The sequence below is a fragment of the Triticum aestivum genome, chromosome 7D (genome assembly GCF_018294505.1).
Source record: "Triticum aestivum cultivar Chinese Spring chromosome 7D, IWGSC CS RefSeq v2.1, whole genome shotgun sequence".
Taxonomy (NCBI): Eukaryota; Viridiplantae; Streptophyta; class Magnoliopsida; order Poales; family Poaceae; genus Triticum; species Triticum aestivum.
The window spans coordinates 562,668,106-562,687,011 of record NC_057814.1 but is presented as its reverse complement, the minus strand read 5'-3'; the positions used below and the strand labels follow the sequence as shown (position 1 = coordinate 562,687,011).

The window sequence follows — 18,906 nt, the reverse complement described above, 5'->3', positions numbered from 1 at the left end:
ATTATTGTTTTTATGTCAACATTAAACTTTTACCTTGAATCATATCAAATCCGAACATTCATGCCACAATAAGAAGAGTTATATTAAAATTATGCTAAGTAGCACTCCACATCAAAAATTCTGTTTTTTATCATTTACCTACTCGAGGACGAGCAGGAATTAAGCTTGGGGATGCTTGATACGTTTCCAATGTATCTATAATTTTTTATTGTTCCATGCTATATTATATTCTGTTTTGGACATTAATGGGATTTATTATACACTTTTATATTATTTTTGGGACTAACCTATTAACCGGAGGCCCAGCCCAGAATTGCTGTTTTTTGCCTATTTCAGAGTTTCGCAGAAAAAGAATATCTAACGGAGTCCAAACGGAATGAAACCTTCAGGAACGTGATTTTCAGAACGAACGTGATCCAGAGGACTTGGACCCTACGTCAAGACATCAACCAGGAGGGCACGAGGTAGGGGGGCGCGCCTACCCCCCAGGCGCGCCCTCCACCCTCGTGGGACCCACGTTGCTCCACCGACGTACTCCTTCCTCCTATATATACCTATGTACCCCCAAACTACCAGATACGGAGCCAAAAACCTAATTCCACCACCGCAACCTTCTGTACCCGTGAGATCCCATCTTGGGGCCTGTTCCGGAGCTCCGCCGGAGGGGACATCGATCACGGAGGGCTTCTACATCAACACCATAGCCTCTCCGATGATGTGTGAGTATTTTACCTCAGACCTTCGGGTCCATAGTTATTAGCTAGATGGCTTCTTCTCTCTTTTTGGATCTCAATACAATGTTCTCCCCCTCTCTCGTGGAGATCTATTCGATGTAATCTTCTTTTGCGGTGTGTTTGTTGAGACCGATGAATTGTGGGTTTATGATCAAGTTTATCTATGAACAATATTTGAATCTCCTCTGAATTCTTTTATGTATGATTGGTTATCTTTGCAAGTCTCTTCGAATTATCAGTTTGGTATGGCCTACTAGATTGATCTTTCTTGCAATGGGAGAAGTGCTTAGCTTTGGGTTCAATCTTGCGGTGTCCTTTCCCAGTGACAGCAGGGGCAGCAAGGCACGTATTGTATTGTTGCCATCGAGGATAACAAGATGGGTTTTATATCATATTGCATGAGTTTATCCCTCTACATCATGTCATCTTGCTTAAAGCGTTACTCTATTCTTTTGAACTTAATACTCTAGATGCATGCTGGATAGCGGTCGATGTGTGGAGTAATAGTAGTAGATGCAGGCAGGAGTCGGTCTACTTGTCTCGGACGTGATGCCTATATACATGATCATACCTAGATATTCTCATAACTATGCTCAATTCTATCAATTGCTCAACAGTAATTTGTTCACCCACCGTAATACTTATGCTCTTGAGAGAAGCCACTAGTGAAACCTATGGCCCCCGGGTCTATTTTCCATCATATTAATCTTCCAACACTTAGTTATTTTTATTGCCTTTTATTTTACTTTGCATCTTTATCATAAAAATACCAAAAATATTATCTTATCATATCTATCAGATCTCACTCTCGTAAGTGACCGTGTAGGGATTGACAACCCCTTATCGCGTTGGTTGCGAGGATTTATTTGTTTGTGTAGGTGCGAGGGACTCGTGCGTGGTCTCCTACTGGATTGATACCTTGGTTCTCAAAAACTGAGGGAAATACTTACGCTGCTTTACTGCATCACCCTTTCCTCTTCTAGGGAAAACCAACGCAGTGCTCAAGAGGTAGCATTCATCCAGGGTAATTAAAAGTTACTTTTACTACCCTCTTTGATTCAAATGTTTTCTACAAAATCCTCAAAAGGTGTTTTATTCTTCAAATCCTCACACACTAAACACCTCACATGTCATCTGTTCTTGATCCGTTTCTCTAAGCAACATTTTTCTTCAAGATTCCTCAATTGTGTGGATTTTCGATCTGTACAACTCTGGAACCTAAGGCAAAGAACGTTTAGTGAAATTCTTCAAGACTCATCTGGTCAAATTCCTCAAACTTGTTCTTTTTGAAAAACCTTCTGAGAACGCATATGACCTCTCCAAATTCCTCGCAACTATACTCTGTTCACAGGTACTCATGTCCGCTGCTGAATCACTAGGTTCTCATCAACTTAACTCATTTGCAGCGTTCCTCAAAGAAAAGTTGCACACCTCTTCAGAAAATTCTGTTGTTCATATTCCTCAGCTGAAGAAAATGGCTGACGGTAAGAAGCCACAGAAAGGAGGAAAGAGGCCTGAAGTCAACACAACATTTGAGATCCCTGAGGACATCTATGCTGGATGATGCACACCCCCTGAGGAGGATAAAAATCAGCGCAAGGTGCGTATACAAAGGATAGAGAGGAGATGGGCACGGGAATGGAGGGAGTACAGATATGTTACTCCCAAGTATATGAAGAAATTCGCTCTAAATCCTCCATGCCCAAGACCTCCATTGGCACCTGGCCAAGAAGCTGATCCCACTAGTCTCAAGCGTGGTGAGGACTATCCTGATGAATGGGCCAAGCGCCAGGCCAAGCTAGCCAAAATAGCTAAGGAAGCAGTGAGGAAATTTAATGAAGACTCTGCTGCTGCTACCACTGCTGAGGCCTCTGCTGTCAAGCCAAAGAAGGCCATGGCTAAGAAGCCTGCTCATAAGCCAAGTGCTTCACCCCAAATGCCCTCACGGCCAAGTTCCTCAGCAATGCCCTCACGGCCAGATTCTTCAAAGCCCTCACGGCCAACTCCTCAAGCTGCTCCAGCTCCTCCAAAGTCCTCAGTTCCTCCGACAAAATCCTCAGCACCTGTGCATCTTGCCACGTGCCAAAGGACAACAGGCATTTCTATTGCCTCAGGAGCTTCTGCTAGTTCCTCAGCTACACCAAATTCATCAACTGGCCCCTCTCTGCTAAAGACAAAGGCCACCGCTAGATGAGGTTCCCACCCAAGTCCTCACAAGAAGCAGGTCGCCTTTCAAGTGCCGTCGGATGAAGACGAAGCTGATGATGAAGAACTTATCGAAATCATCAGAGACAACCAGCTCAAGGCCGCTAGAGCCAAAGTCACAAATGTGCCTCTACTTTTGGATCCAAAGTTGATCCTTGATTACATTGATCTCTGGCACAAGGACCCCAACACTCCTATGCCTGATTTCAAGATGACTCTTGGCCAAAGTCATATGCTGATTGCTTTATTCGGGAAGAAAAATGGAAATTTGAAAAGGCCAGGCAGATCAAGAAAGCGCGATACAAGAAGGAGCGCTTCCTGAAGAAAAACGTTGTCTCTATGACAACTGAAGAACTTGTCACTATTCAATCTGAGATCAAGAAACTCAGTGATGAATTTGACGTATACCGCGTTGACTAGCTTGGAGCCAAAGTCAGGTTTGTGAATCTAACTGAGAAGTTCACTTCCAATGTTGCAGCCCCATCGCAACAACAAAATCCTCAGGCTGAGGCATCTGCTCAGCCGACTGAAGAAAATGCCAGCACCGCTGATGAAAATCAGGCTGCTGAAGAAACTCATAGTACCAGGGCTGATGACTGCATTCTAGCCGCTGAAGAAATTGCCAGGGGAACCACTAGTGTTGCGCCTGAAGAAACTGAAGAAGTCAGGGCAACTGCATCAGTTGTGCCTGAAGTAATTGAACCAAATTCCTCTGCTCCTCCTGCACCTACACCAACTCCGATCCTTCCATCTGCATCAGATGTGAAAAAGACCAAGGCTGCAGAGCGTGCAGCGGTGAAGAAAAGGAAAGCATCAACTTCATCAGATTCTTCAGCTCCGAAGAAGATGAAGCCATTGACCAGCTCTTTTGCAAATCCAATTGATGCTATTCCGGTCTCATCCATGCCATCAAAGGACCTTGTTCCTTTTGATGAAGAATATGTGATTCCAAGTGAATCAGATGAAGAGAATCCTTCTGCTGCTTCGTCAGAGCAGTTGGATGAAGAAATTGAAGCGGATGCAATCCCTTCAACCCCAACAGTCTCATTGCCCATGCCTCAGTTCACTGCTGAAGAGACCGGCGTTGAGGAAAAGAGTGAAGATGAAGATGTGGACATTGGGTGTACAACACCAGTGCTGAATGATGACTTTTGGGAAATTCAGCACCCCAACTCTCCTCTGTTCACACCACTGCAACAAATTCCTCAGTCCCCTGTCAATACTGAAGTACAAATGGGATCTGAAGAACCTCGTGCAACCCTGTCTGTCCATGAAGAAATTCCAGCCACTAGTGCTGATGAAAATGTTAATGAAGAATTGAAGACCCAGGCTGTCACTGAAGAAGAACCTGAAATTCCTCAGCCTGTGGATCCTGAGATTGTGATTCCTGAGGTGGTGATGCAATTGACCGATACTCCTCAGCCCAAGCCAAAGGATCCCTTCTCGAAGAAGCAAAAATTCAAGGTTGATGACTTCTTCGGCGAGCATGTTTTCTTCACTGACTACAACCCGTATGCCTCTGCTCGTCTTAGAAGGAAACGCTTCTGGACTGCCAGCCAAGCAAATTTTTATTCTTCACTGCTCTTCAACAAGGACAAAGTCTCCGACCACGAGCATATTCCTCACGTGGACATGGAATCACTGCCTTGCTTTACCCCAGTCCTCAGTGTGCTTCATGACGCAGGACTGCTCAACTTTTGCACGGATATTTGCGATTGGAATGAAGAGCTCATTCTTCAATTCTATGCAACCCTGCACATCACAGGCGATGCTGATGATATCAACTCTTGGGTGTTGGACTGGATGACCGAAAACACTCATTATAAGGCACCGGCCTCTGAATTACTTCACGCCATACCCATCAGTCCACCCCTTGAAGGAGCTCGCTGCCTGTACCAAGAGTCTGAACTCACTGCTCATTACATGCAAGTGCTTATGAAGCCTCTAAAGCCCGGTCAAGCCCCAAGGACAAAATTCCTCGTGAAGGAATTGCTATATGTGCCCAGAACAGTCTATCGCATTCTGACGAAGACAATGAGTCCTACCAAAGGCCAGGACTCGTCTGATGAAGAAGTCGTTGGCATCATGAAGAATCTGCTATTCAACATCATGCATGACATTCCTGTCAATCATCATGATTTCTTCATGAGGACTTTGGCCAATGTTGCACTCTCTCCGTTTGAGTTGAAGCCTTATGCTCCTTGGATTATGAGATTCCTCAGAACAAGGTCTTCACTCAACTACAAGGCTGATTTTCAGAATCACCTCAGCTACTTGCCCCCAATTGAAGTCCTCAAGCGGACATATTCCTCAGCTGATGAAAAGGGCAAGGCACCTGCTGTTATTGATGAAGGCATTCGTTCATTGGATGGTCAGTTTCGCAAAGCTGCATCTTATTCCACCAATGATGACTCTGCCACTCATGATTCTGCCGCTAATGCATCAAAGCCAAATCCTCAAGCCACTGCTCCAAGAGTGATGACTGACCGTGAGCTTCTTCTTAGTCTTCACCAGAAGGTGGATTGAAACCAAAAATGGGTTAAGCGTCAGTTTGGTTCTATTCTTCACAACATGACTGCTACACACAATGCAGTGAAGAAAAACCATTTCTACCTCCATGAAGTCTTCGGTCGCACCTGGGCTATTCTGTCACATCTGTATGGTGAAGAAGATCTGAAGCAAATGGGTCTCAAGGAGGATTTTGACTGGTCTGCTCCTCCACCGAAGAAATTCAAGAAAGTCAAGGTTCCTTCTTTGGTGGCCAGCTCATATTCTTCATCACGCGAAACCGATGAACATGAAGACTTGGACGACAGTGCGGCAGGCCCTACAACAACAAACGACCCCAACAACGCTGGCGCTCCTTCATCAACCTGATATTCTTCAGGGGCGTTAGTCCTCACTTTTCGATCCTTTTGGTCATTCGATGACAAAGGGGGAGAAATTTGAGTTAGTCTTCATGCGGGTCTATCTATATGGGGCGTTTTTTTGCTAAGTTACAACTCTCGTTCTTCTGAGACTTTATTTGATCGAGTTGTAAACTTAAACTCTATGGTGGTCTGATACTTTTGCTGAGATTTTCTGCATGCTTATTCCTCGTTAATGTTAATGCATGCATGCTGAATTACATCAGTCACCATATTTCATCATGCATTTCAAATTCTTCATATTATATGTCAAATGCGTGTATGAATTACAAGATATAGGGGGAGATCTCCATGATTCTACTCTTCAAGTGTGCATTGCTCCAAAAGCAAATTCCTCACTATGCACATCTTCAGGGGGAGTTCTTCTATATCTTGCAATCAAATTCCTCAGTATCAGTATTTACACTTCATATGTTTATCCCCGTTGAAAACTTAACCTATATTGTCATCAATCACCAAAAAGGGGGAGATTGTAATTGCATCTAGTGCCCCTTAGTGATTTTGGTGTATTGAAGACTTATAGGTTAAGGGACTAATGTGTTTGTGAGTATACACAGGTCTATAAGTCTATGAGGAGTTTGATATTTACAGAGAAAGTCGACCCCTAAAAATGAATATCTTCGACTGAAGATTTTGGTTTTCTGAAGACTTTGAAAGTGAAGAAATTGGTGTGACCTTGAAGACTTGGTATTCATTCGAGGAACATGGAGCGTGAAGACTTTTGTTTTCTTAGTTTCATTCTCTTTCTTGAGTCATAGGAAACACCGTACTGTTAAAGGGGATCGAGGAAATACTAAGGAAAAATTTCCAAGTGATGCTCAACTCAAAATCCTACACCTACCAATCCCTTCGAGTGAAGCCATTGGAAATCTCATACAGTTCAGTCATATTCTTCAGTGACAGAGACAAAGTTCTTCTGGTCTCTGAGGAATTTATTCTGACTGGGGAGTTAGGAATTCGCCAGTGCGGATTGCCTACACAGTGAGGAACATGATAGCCCTGAGGAAATCGAGCCTCAAAATTCCGACCGTTGCTGTGCTATGTGCCTGCTGTCCCAAAATATCTACCCACCTAACGGTCATATCATTGAAGGGCATTTATGTCTTATCATGTCGGGTTGCTCCCTAGGCTATAAATAGCCGCCCCCTACAACCACTAGCTGGTTGGCTGCTCTGAGAGAAACTGACACTTGTCATTTGAGAGCATCCCATCCTCCGAGGACTTTGAGCGAAAATCATCAAGTGAGGAAACCCAAACCCAAACACCTACAAACCCAAAGTGATTGAGCATCACTGAAGAGATTGATCCTGCGTGGATCCGACGCTTGTTACCTTTGAAGACTATGCATCTTCCAGACGGTTAGGCGTCATGGTCTAGAGCATCCAAGAGGAAATTGTGGATTGCCGAGTGACTGAGTTTGTGAAGGTTTGGAAGTCACCTGAAGACTTACCACGAGTGATTGGGCGAGGTCTGTGTGACCTTAGCTCAAGGAGAATACGGTGAGGACTGTGTGTCCTCAGGTTTAAATACCTAGCCGCTCCAACCAGACGTACAACTGTCACAACAGTTGGAACTGGTCTACCAAATCATTGTCTTCACCAAGCCTACTTGTCGTGGAATTGTCACGGCAGATGTCCTCGAGCTAGGACTTAGTCGTGGAGCCATCGCAACTAGGAAGCTTGAAGGGGTTAAGTGGGACAAGGAACACGAGGGTTTATACTGGTTCGGCCCCTTACGGTGAAGGTAAAAGCCTACGTCCAGTTTGAGGTGGTATTGATTAGGGTTTCGATGACCAGGGAGCTAAACTGCTATACCTGGCTCTCGATGAGATCTTTCTTGTCCCTAAACCGCTGCTGGGTCGTCCCTTTATATAGGGAGGCTGACGCCCAGCAGCTCTCAGAGTCCCGGCCGGCTCATAAGAGTGTCCGGCTCGGACTCTCGACTATTCTTGCCTTACACTACAAGTTCTACCATAATAATGATTGTAACTACGGGCCTTAAGCCATATCCGGGTCTTAAGCCCATCTTTGGCCCACCGTCTTCAAGCTTGGCGCCGGGCTTCTGGCGATGACCATTATGAGTAACCCGGCCCCTTCTGGCGGGTGACTCTAAGGTCTATATCCTCAACACTACTGGTTCTATTTCCTCAACTATTTCATTTCCTCATTACAGTTGTTGTGTGCTTGTTCATATCTGTTTGAAGACTTTGACTGAAGACTTTCTCGATTTCCTCAATTCAATTTCTTCAGTCTGTTTGTCTTCATCCTGTGTTATCCTGTGTTTACGCTTTCTGTACTCTGTGCTTGTCTTCATTTCATCATGATGACCATGCTTGTGTTCTGTTATGATTACATCTGAGTACTTATTCCGCTGCAAGTAGTTCTTCGCTTAGGAATTTCCTCACCCTAAAATTTCTCAGTGAAGAATTCATAAAAATCGCCTATTCACCCCCCCTCTAGTCGATATAACGCACTTTCATGGTGCAGGTGCGGGAGCAGGTGCTGGTGCAACGCTAGTCGAGCTGCTCCCGAAGAAGTTGGAAAGGGCACTGTCGACGGTAGCCCGAACCAACACACCATACAAAGCTGCCATTTCCTCTTTTGCGGCAGCTACCGCTGCTTTGACTGTCCCGGTTGATTTCTTATCAACCACAATCGCAACCTTCTTGTCGATGTTTTCTTCATTTAACCTCCGTCTTTCCTTTCTCTCATCCATGGTCTCACGGTAATACTTCTTCCACGTGGCGCCGTCTCTGATGCCGTGCACGTGTCCATACGACGGCCGAGTGTCCACTGGGAGTCCTTTCAATATGTTCAAGGCCCGGTTGAATGGGGTGTCCCACTTGGGCCTCGCCAACGCCTCAGACGGTGGGTCGCTTTCGGCCGCGATCTTGTGCTACTCTCTCTGCAAAAGGAACAAGGATCGTTTTCAAATATGACTACACGTGCAGTCGAATTGATCAGAAGCTAAAATTAGGGGGTAAATTAAAAAATACCAGCAGTCTCATGAACTCCGTCGTGACCGCGTCCGTCTCGAAAACCTTCTTGACTGGGTCCCAATGGTACCGGGCCCTGAGGACGTCACGATGGTGAACTCCGCCAAGGGGTCTGGGATGCCCAGACTTTCGCGCTCCGCGTCCTCCTTGGCCCATATGGACCTCTTCCCCGCGTAACCACGGCTTCCGAGGTGGTGGCACCCCATGTTCCTCTCTTGAAGCCCCTTCATGTACTCCGACTTTTCTTTGGCAGCTTCGGCAACGCAAGCCGCCTTGAATATTTCAAACTGATCTTCCGTAATTGTCGGATTATCCTTTACAATCTCGGAGTAGGGTCCTTTTTGTCGATGATCCGATGTTTCACCCTTACTTTCCAGGCGAACAACGCGCCGCTAAACTTGCCCATGGCGCGTCTGTTTATCTTCTTCATTGCCGGGTCTTTATCTGGATTTTTATATTTGATTTCATCCCGGCCTGGTAACAAGAACACCTGGTGCAGCTTCCTTTGATACAATCCCAACCTGCAACCTCTCGTAGTCCCATTAATAGTCAACCCGCCAGATGATTCATTAATTAAGTTGTTATTAAGTAGACATCCATAAATAGTAACATGTCCACTAGTGTGTTGCCACCCCTTCTCCCCTCATAGCAAGCTAAGAATTGACTACTCGATGGTTACAAGTAATAGGGTAAGGATTCTAAGGTTATGCTACTAGGTGTCATAGCATTGTATTAGCATAGTTCTTAACTCACATTCTATCATGGCATACTACAATGCGTAATGAAAATAGGGTATCATGATCAAAACGTCACCTGCCTTGGTTGTTGAAGTCAACAGTGCACTCGTCACAGTCACAAGTGCGGCACTCCTCGCAATCTATACGTTAAGGGAATGCATACATAAGAACCCAAGATTCATGCAAAGGGTAAACTTGCATGAATGACAAATAAGAACCATATATAGAACACATACTAGTTTTGTTGAACATATAATAGCTACATCTGTATTTTACTGGTAGCATACAAGAGTTACAGTCAATGGCTCAATGCAAACAGAAGACACTCATGGGGTCCAGGTGAGAAATTCAATAAACCACATCTACAGTATTGAGGCAAAGGTTGTCATAACTCATAACCAGTTTTGTCCAGTTTGTACTTTGTAGGGAAGTACTGATTTCTGACAAAGCCACAAACTTTAAAACCCAATCCAAAACTAAAGAGTCTTATGCAGAGGCATGTCAAGGGATTGAGCTACCCAATACTGACATTAAATCAGGGTCATTCCCCTAATAACATTCTATTGGATCGTATAACCTCTGTAATTGATGTTTCTAGTTCAAATGCACCTTACAAAAATAAATGGCGAGAGTACCTTCTTTCCATTAGCTAGTACTTTTTCTTCAAAAACAGAGCAAACTAAAAAGAAGTAGAATTATGTTGTGCAATATAGACTGTTTATTTGGAGAAGGCCTGAAAGATGTAACCAAGGAATGGAATTACTTGTTAATTCTAATTTGCCACCTGTTAAATTTCTTATCTAGTTCCTGCATTCTTGATTCAACTGCCTCAGTTGTGGCTTCGATCCTGGAAACTGTAGCCCGGTGCAGCAGCAGGTAAAATGTAAGCTTTTGGGCAAGTGTTTTGGCGATTCATACAATTGCAAGAATACAGTTAATAAAGGCTTATATGATGTTGTACGGGAGGAAGACAGCCTTGTAACAACTCTGAATGAATTGTGAATAAGGAAGACAGCCTTGTAACAACTCTAAATGAATTGTGAATAAGGAACCAGATTTGCAACACTTTAACTTCAGCAAGCACATACACGATGTGCATAGCAACGTGATGAACTGTGAAGAACAAACCGACACCTCACAATGCTGCTGCAGGAGCTCCACGAGGAGATCCGAGCTTCTCTGTCAGCTGCCTAGCCATCATCTGGTGTCGACAGTGCCCTGACAAGGCAATATTGTGATGAAGCAACATTGAGCCTATGTTCTGCATCAGTGCAACACTCTCCGCAGCACCACAGGCGAGAATAGCTGCAAATGCAATCGATGCGATGTAAATCTTGTTGCTCCATCCGGCTCGGTTCCTACCTCCGAATGTTGTTACCAGGACACAAAATTTACAATTTGATAGAAAAAAAAAACAGGGTAGCACGCGCACGCGCACATCAAAATGTAGGATCACATCTACGAAACAAACATCATTTGCAACTACCAACAGGCTACTCTTCTCAAAACTAAGAATCTCGCTGCGGTTCAAAGTTTTGCCTCTGACAAAAGAAGGGGGGAAAATGTTACATTGCTCAATCATCTGAAAATTTTAGTTCTGTCTACTAAGGTACATTCTTTGCAGTTACTGACGCGCATTTTCACCCACAGCAGCAGGAAGAAATGGACATGGAAACGCTCTTCGCACACAGTCTCCGCCGTTTTCATTTCACCTCGGCGCTACTGCACGAGAACTGATGGAAGAATGGTAGTTGCTGCTCCTCTGCTTGCGATACGACGAATACACATCGCCATACTGGTGGCTCGCCTCGCTGGGATCAGCGGAGGCTCCAAGGCCCAACCGTCCGCTAGACCCCGGCTTGCTATCGAACGAGCCATCAGCGCGCATCCCGGTCTCAGGGTTCACGTGCAGGCTGGCAGGGGGAGGGATGCACGCACCTCCCTTGCGGGCAGGGAGCTCCCTCTCGTAGTCGTCGTAGTCACCGGGCTCGCCCTGCTTCATCGGACCTTCTGATGGGTTTTCCTCCCCAATCTCCTTGAAGAACCTCGTCACGCGCTCAAGGATCTCGGACTCGGGAACGGTCGATGGCGGGATGGTCGTGGGGATGTCCAGCGGGCTCAAGGGAGAGTATGGAACTCCACTACCGATCTGCATCTTCCGGACCATCCCTGGAATGAGACCAGGGGGGAATAGTGGATACGGAGGTGGAGTTGGATCATTTGCAGCGGCTGGTGCTGTGCTTTGAGGAAGCGCGGGGAGGAGCAAAGATGGTTGCACTGGCAAAGATCCTGGAAAAGTAGTTTGGCCGTAAACGCCGGCAGGATGTTGGTTTCCTTGAAATTGTGCAGAAGGGACAGGTTGGGATGCCTTCTCCATTTCTGGCGGAGCAGAGGACCATTTTGAGGGCTTTGCTGATCCTGAAAAGATATCCATCAAATGTGCTTAGGTTTGCCTCCAACAAGCAAAAGATAAACGAATGCATCATAAAAGCCATTTGGTTCAGTGTAACAGCAGGGAAATAATTTGGAGAATTTAGAGAACCCGTGCGATCAAGCATGGTCAAATTATTATTTTTAGTTATATTATGTATACAAATCTGATTGGTGAAAAAGGATTTTAGTCCAGAAAATTTCTGGTTAGATCTCAGTGTTGACGCGGTAACTTCAGTTATTATCTTTACTGTATAGCCTGGCAAACTGTTTACATATCTCAAAGTAACCAGCCTATAAAGTTTCAGGGCATCAACATATCAGTACAACCTGAGAGTTATCAAAGCAAAAGGACAAAAGGATAATAGGACTACTAAAATACACCAAACTTACACCAAAGCCTTATATGTAAATGCTGGTACCCTAAAAGCTAAACACAGATGAGAAAAGATAATAATAACCACCTAGACAGAACAGTATAAGCAGAGTTAGTAGAAGAGGGGGAGAGAAAAAAAACCTGAGAAGGTTGAGGGATCTGGTGAAACATGTTGTGGCGCCGAAGGATATGAAATGCCACCTTTCATCTCTCTTTCAAGGTTAGCAACGGTTTCCTGGTCATAAACTTCCTTTGAACCCCAGAATTGCAAGATTTTCTCAAGGCGAGTCTGATTTTCATCTTTATTCTGCGGATTATTATAAATCCTCGCAAGCATGGAGCCCAGCACAGCTTGAAAAGCAATAGCCTCATTGTCAAGGTCCTGAATATTAGTTCGTCTCTGCAAGCTGCAGGATATGGAATTGTGTTGAGAAAAGTACCATTAATACATTAAATATGCACAATAAAGCCCATGTATAATTTGAGGATGTGACATAATAGATTCGATTAATAAGTAGCTTAACCAGATGAAACAATTAAAGATCATAGCCAAACAGAGATTGACTAGGACAAGCTACAGCAATACACTTCGCTATATGCATCCTACATGTCGGATATCATGAAACAGTAGTCCCTTTTTCGATACTATTTATCATGTTATTATTGGTATATCATTTCTTAGAAGCTGATTTTGATATTGCTGATATCTCACCAAATCAATTTCATTGCATATTCTGCGAGGAAATTAATAGTGGCCTTCCTAACAAATGAAAATGGGCAAAAAGCTAAAGCAAAATAACATTATGAGTGCACCGCAAGTTTTTCAAGGCCTACTTAGGCTTGGCAGCAACATTTTCATCTCTAAACAAACAAATCCCAACTAAGTAATAGTCATGACACCCGAGCTATCTCCCTAATAGGAACGCCAGGCAAGATCTAGTGTGCCCTGATATGCGATTCAGATGCCTCGATACCAAATATTCCCAAAACAAGGATAATCAATATGCTAGTATACATATACTTAAAATATAATATCAAGACTTCAAGGACTGGAGGTGAGAGGAAGGAAGGGCACAATAAGATAACATCATCCAGTTCCTGCCAGTGATGATTGGAGCATGCTGTTTATGTTGCACGTGCTAGGAAAGGTGCTGTTCTGCGTGATTACATCAAGAGGAAGGAAGAACTAGGGCTGGCCTATGTTAGATAATGCATTGGTTACTGGGCTTGTATTGACAGAGTGATTGTCCCTCAGTGGAGATGTATCAAAATCACTTCTAAATGGAAATCATTTTGATACTTGGTGATACATATCATAAAGGGTATCGGTATCAAGTATGAATCTAATGTTGGTACAACAAATAAATAAAGTATCAGGGTAGCCTATAACAATAATTTGTTTATATTTTGATCTTCTCTCGTACGTTGATCTTTGAAATGAATCAGAGTGAAGTAAGTCATATCAAATGGCACTCAGTTGTCATTTAAAACTTTGAATGGAAAATAACTTCGAAACCAAAAAATGGGAGGTTCTTTCTTTAGTGCATTTTTCTAGAATCTTGTAGGGCTTATTTGGAATGCTGGATTCTAAAACGTAGGACTAGTACAAATGCAGGATTGGGACGTGGTGGTCTATTGAATCCTAAAGAAAACCAAAACACAAGAATTTGCACATATTGCTCTTTGGATGCTCCACAAGAATTTTGCGGAGGTTGGAAGAGACAGAAAGTGCAGGACACAAAATGAAATTTCCATGAGGCCCAACCTCTTGCTGAATCCTATTGATTTGGGTGTATGAAAGCAATCATAAGGAAAATTCCTATAGATTAAAATCTTACAAAACTCCTTCAATCCAAAGGGGGGCATAATAAGCTAAGATGGCAATAAGATCTGTCAATTGAAATTCTCTTGATGTGTTGGTATTTCAATTGCATCAAAGTTCATCATTTCTTTACTCAAGTTTTCATCAGCTTGAACACTGAACACAGCTTGGAAATAGCTCAAATTTACTACACTTAATTTACAAGTCATAAGGCGAGCAATTGTATTCACAAAATAGATGCTGGAATGAAAACATACCCTTCAAAAAGAATATCATTCACCAGGAAAACAATGTGCAGCTGCCTCTCTGAATCCTCCAAGGCAAATACTCTCTCCCTCAGAGCTTCGGCCAGAGCAGGCGCGAACGGCGCCCTTTGCATAAACCATGTCTTGGCACCCTTTATCGACTCTTTGGTGCCATTAAGATTGCTAAGCACGTCGTGCAGCTCGGCGGCGACATCAGCGGGGAGCGGCCCAGAGAGGCCCTTGAACGTCGCCCCGGTATCGTACTCCCCGTGGCCGTGGGCGCCAAAGTGCTGGTGCTGGTCGTAGAACGGCGGGTACCCCGGCTGGTGCATTGGGGCCGGCGGGCCGTGCGCCGCCATCGGGCCCATCGGCGGCGGCATCATGTGCATGGACCCCGGCGGGTAGGGCGGCATGGGCGGGCGCCCCGTGACCCAGAGCATGTACCTGTAGTAGGCGTGGCCGTCCCCGCCGAAGATGAAGGCGTAGTCCGGGTTGTCGTGCTGCTTGTCGCGGATCACGATCTCGAACTCGGGCCCGTTCTTGGCGATGTACTCGACGAGCTTGTCGATGCGCTTCTGGAGCTCCGGGTCGGCGGGGGGCGGGGCGGGGGCCGGCGGCGCGGGGGGCTCGAACGGCGAGGGCGGGTGCATGTAGGGGTGGGGCGGCGGCGGCTGGGCGTGGGGCGGCGGGTAGGGGGACGGCTGCTGGTGCGGCGGGAGGTGCGGGTAGAGCTGCTGCTGCGGCGGCGGCATGGCGCGCGGGTAGGGCGCGTACTGCGGCATCGGGGCGGCGTAGGGCGGGTGGTGCTGGTACTGCGGCTGCGCCTGCGGGTGGAACCCGTACTGCGGCGGCGGGGGCTGCTGCGCCTGCGCGTACGCCATGGCCGCCGCCGCGTAGTCCTGGGCCTGCCGGTCCATGGGGCGGCGGGATTTGGCGGCGGGGAGGGGAGGGGTGGGGGTAGGGTAGGGCTCGCTGCGCCGGTGGTGACGGCGGCGGAGGAAGAGGGGAGAAGAGGGTTAGGCTGCCCCTGCTGGCAGGTTTTTTGACAAAGGCCCCCGTGGAGTGCTGGATTTCTATTATTGGCCTTCTAGTCTACAACAACTACAACTCTATTTTTTCTTTTTGGACGCGTCTAGGCAGCAGCTGCTCCCTAACGTTTCGTGGCAGCCCTTCAAATATAGTAACTTTATGTCCCCCTATCCAGGATAGGAAAACCGTGGTCCCCCTCCCGATTCCCGCGACCAACCATCGAGCGGGCAAACTCACCTGATCCTCCCCTTCCCCTGGTCCCTCCCCCATCCCTTGGCGTCTCCTTTTCTCCTCACCTAACCCCCAGCTCCATCTTCTTCTCTCCCAAGCCAAAAAGGACAACACGCCCCTTCCCCTCGCCACTTCCAGATCCAGAAAACCTTCACAACCCTTCAATGGCGGCTCATTAGCGTTTCTTCTCTAGGCAAATCAAGGGGGCTCGTTTCAGATTGCCTAGCAAAAGGCAAAATAAGCAAAGGAAAAAGGTCAGATTTAGCTCACTTCCAGATCCCTCCTCTTTCCCCATGATTTGTACAAGGTTGCAGTTATGCAAAAGATTGTGTAAAAGATGTGATGTTAAGCATGTTTAGTCTGGTATTTAGGCAAGTTTCAGCCCCCTGTTTTGGGCAAATTTAGTAGTGTTGTGCACCCTAAAGGATAGTTTTTGCCAATTTTCAAATTCTGTTTGCAATTCTGTTGCATATGAACACATTATAAGTTGTAAGCAAGTGCTGATAGTATTGCTGGGGACAAAATATCATGCCTTAAGCAAAAAAAACGACTGAGCAAAAACAGTGCTATCATGATCATGATCTATTAACAATGTGTTCCAGTTCTGTTAATTGCTTATGAAAATGTTCTAGGTAAATTAGACATTCTGTTTGAGCAAAAACATAGCTATCATGAGGCAACTAGGTATACGGTATGTACACAACTTTGGAAACTTATGACATGGCAAAACATGAACACTTTTGAAACTTATAAGACGATTATAAGACGATGAACACTGACATCATTATGGAAAAAAGGCAAAAAACAAGGATTTTTCCTAGCAGATCTTTTTGGTGCATGTGGACCAAAAACAAATGGCTGATTGGAGCAACTTGCATTATAGGATTAAGCAAAAGCATAATGATGTCCAGGCAACTCCTGATGAAGCTAGAAAAACATTCCTCTTGGTCATTTGTTTCCATTATTTTTTGGTTCAACAGTGAAAAAACATGAGAAGAATAAACGTAAAATTGCAGCTAAAAAACAAGAGAGACTATTGCGTAGTACAATTTACCTTTGTTATAGCATATCCTTCACCATGATCCCAAAAAAGTTGGAAAGTTGCCAAGATACAGTTGCAAATTTATTAGTATTTCATCCTGCAAAGAAAGAAAAAAAACAAGAAAAGCCATATACCAACAACTATCTCAGCTACGAAACGTTACTTCAACCAATTGTGCAAAAATGGAAACAACATTGAACATAGTGAGCATAGCCAAAACACACAAGCTTGCTGCTATAAGATGAAAACATAGGTACTGAAAATATAGTCTGAATATAAAGAGCGACCATGCCCATAACTGCCAACTTAAGTTTTTTCTAACACAAAACATGCTCTATTCTCTCTTATTTTGGAGTGAATTCCATTCTGAAGACACTTCAAAAGTAGCACTTCTATGGCAGGAGGCTCGCTTCACCAAATTAATGTTGCCTGCGTTTAAGAAAAACAAATAAGAAAATATATTATGATACACAAAAAACAAGCCTATGTTATATGTACAAATGTTTCATTAGTACAAAAAAACATGGATTTCCTGAAAAATATATTGCCTGACATATATAGTTTGACTTGCCTGGTTATATGGTTTGGATTGCCTGATAGTGTACTTTGAATTGCCTGGTTATGTTCAATTGTTTCCTTAAAAACAAAAATGAATGCTATCTTGTGAATCTGGTGTGCTTGGGTTGTTGTGTTACTTGCTTGCATGTGTTTAGTGTGGCACTAGCTTGCCTCAATAAGCTAACTTGCTTTAATTTTTCTGGTTAAAAAAATGCACAGGTTGAAGATGATTGACCTGTTTGTGGTGTGCTTGGGTGGTTGTGCTATTGGCTTGCCTGTATTTACTATGCTACTTGCTTGCATCATTCTGCTGACTTGCTTTACTTTTTCCCATGTTGAAAAAAATAAACAGATTGATAATGATTGACCTGAATGAGGAACCAGATGAAAATAATGGTGATCCTTTATACTGTACGCAACATGCTGCTGGAAATGCAGAATTTGTGACGGAATCACCTAATCCCCCTATCATGCAAAAAGTCAATGCTGCTACAGAAGCAATGGAGACAGATGGGCAGTCAAGTCGTGGGGGACGGGCTCCGGGCAGTACACAAGTACCTGCAGCAGTAGCAGCTGAGAGTGATGCTCATACCCTTGATGGCACAGGTGCTGCAGGTGATACTGGTGGGACTGTTGGTAATGGTTTGGGTGCTAAAAATGATGATGAAGCTTGGTCACAGCCCAAGGAGCCTTATGTGGGCATGAGGTTTGACACTTTGGAAGATGCCAAGGAGCACTACAATGCATATTCCTTACAGATGGGGTTTTCAATCAAAATGAATACTTCAAGGAAGGATATGAAAACCGGAGAGTTGATAAAACAACAGTTTGTTTGCAACAAGTTTTGAAAGCCTGATGTCGATGACGGAGGGGCAGAAAAGATTCCCGTACTAGATGACATTGTTGAGCAAGCAAAAGATGATAATGAAGATGAGGCTATTGTCTTTCTTGATGATGATAGTAAAGGCAAAAAGAGGAGCAAGAAATGAAAAGGAGATAAAATTGTGCAAACTGGTTGCAAAGCTAAGATGATTGTGAACATAATAGATGGCAGATGGGAGGTGATCTACTTTGTTGGCGAGCACAACCATCCGTTGGTTGACAAGCCATGTTTGACTAAGTATTTGCGATCACACCAAGGGATCCCGCCAGAAGAAAGGGCCTTCCTTACTCATCTTCATAACTGCAATTTAACTACAGGTCCCCCTACCTTCTAACTTTAAGAACATGGACATGCCTACTGGTTGTAAGTTTCTTGGCCCATCAACAACTACCTGATTTTTGCTTGAAACATGTGACTGTTTGCTTCAAACATGTGACTTAGTTGCTTGATAATGACATTAAATTGCTTACAGCAATACAAAAAGATATAATGCCTGATTTGTTTCTGGATGCTGGACTTGCCTACTGTTTACCTGTTTGTTGCTCAATGCAAATTCCTACTTGCCTAGTGTTTTCATGTGTAAAAAAAATTGGTGTTGACTCTAGACTTGCCTATGATTAGTCTCTTTGTAGCTAAAATGTACAATAGTACTTGTTTCTGGATGAGGTCAACTTGCCTATGATTGAAATTTT

At 44.5% G+C, this 18,906-nt stretch overlaps 1 protein-coding gene across 1 annotated transcript; it reads right to left on the bottom strand.

Moving 5' to 3' along the window:
* Positions 1-10,978: 10,978 nt before the first annotated feature.
* On the bottom strand, positions 10,979-15,457 carry LOC123165691 (calcium homeostasis endoplasmic reticulum protein). The gene is made up of 3 exons (XM_044583385.1): positions 14,484-15,457; positions 12,546-12,811; positions 10,979-12,016 (listed from the first exon to the last, which is right to left on the bottom strand). Exons 1-3 carry the CDS (start codon positions 15,386-15,388, stop codon positions 11,307-11,309), a joined length of 1,881 nt encoding a protein of 626 aa, XP_044439320.1. The 5' UTR covers positions 15,389-15,457; the 3' UTR covers positions 10,979-11,306.
* Positions 15,458-18,906: the final 3,449 nt, after the last annotated feature.

Excerpts from the sequence above, each read along its gene's own strand:
- LOC123165691 (XM_044583385.1), bottom strand. The coding sequence starts at position 15,388 with ATGGACCGGCAGGCCCAGGACTACGCGGCGGCGGCCATGGCGTACGCG. Across the intron at positions 12,812-14,483 it reads AATGATATTCTTTTTGAAGG|CTTGCAGAGACGAACTAATA; the intron begins GTATGTTTTCAT and ends CATATCCTGCAG. Across the intron at positions 12,017-12,545 it reads AGATCCCTCAACCTTCTCAG|GATCAGCAAAGCCCTCAAAA; the intron begins GTTTTTTTTCTC and ends ATATCTTTTCAG.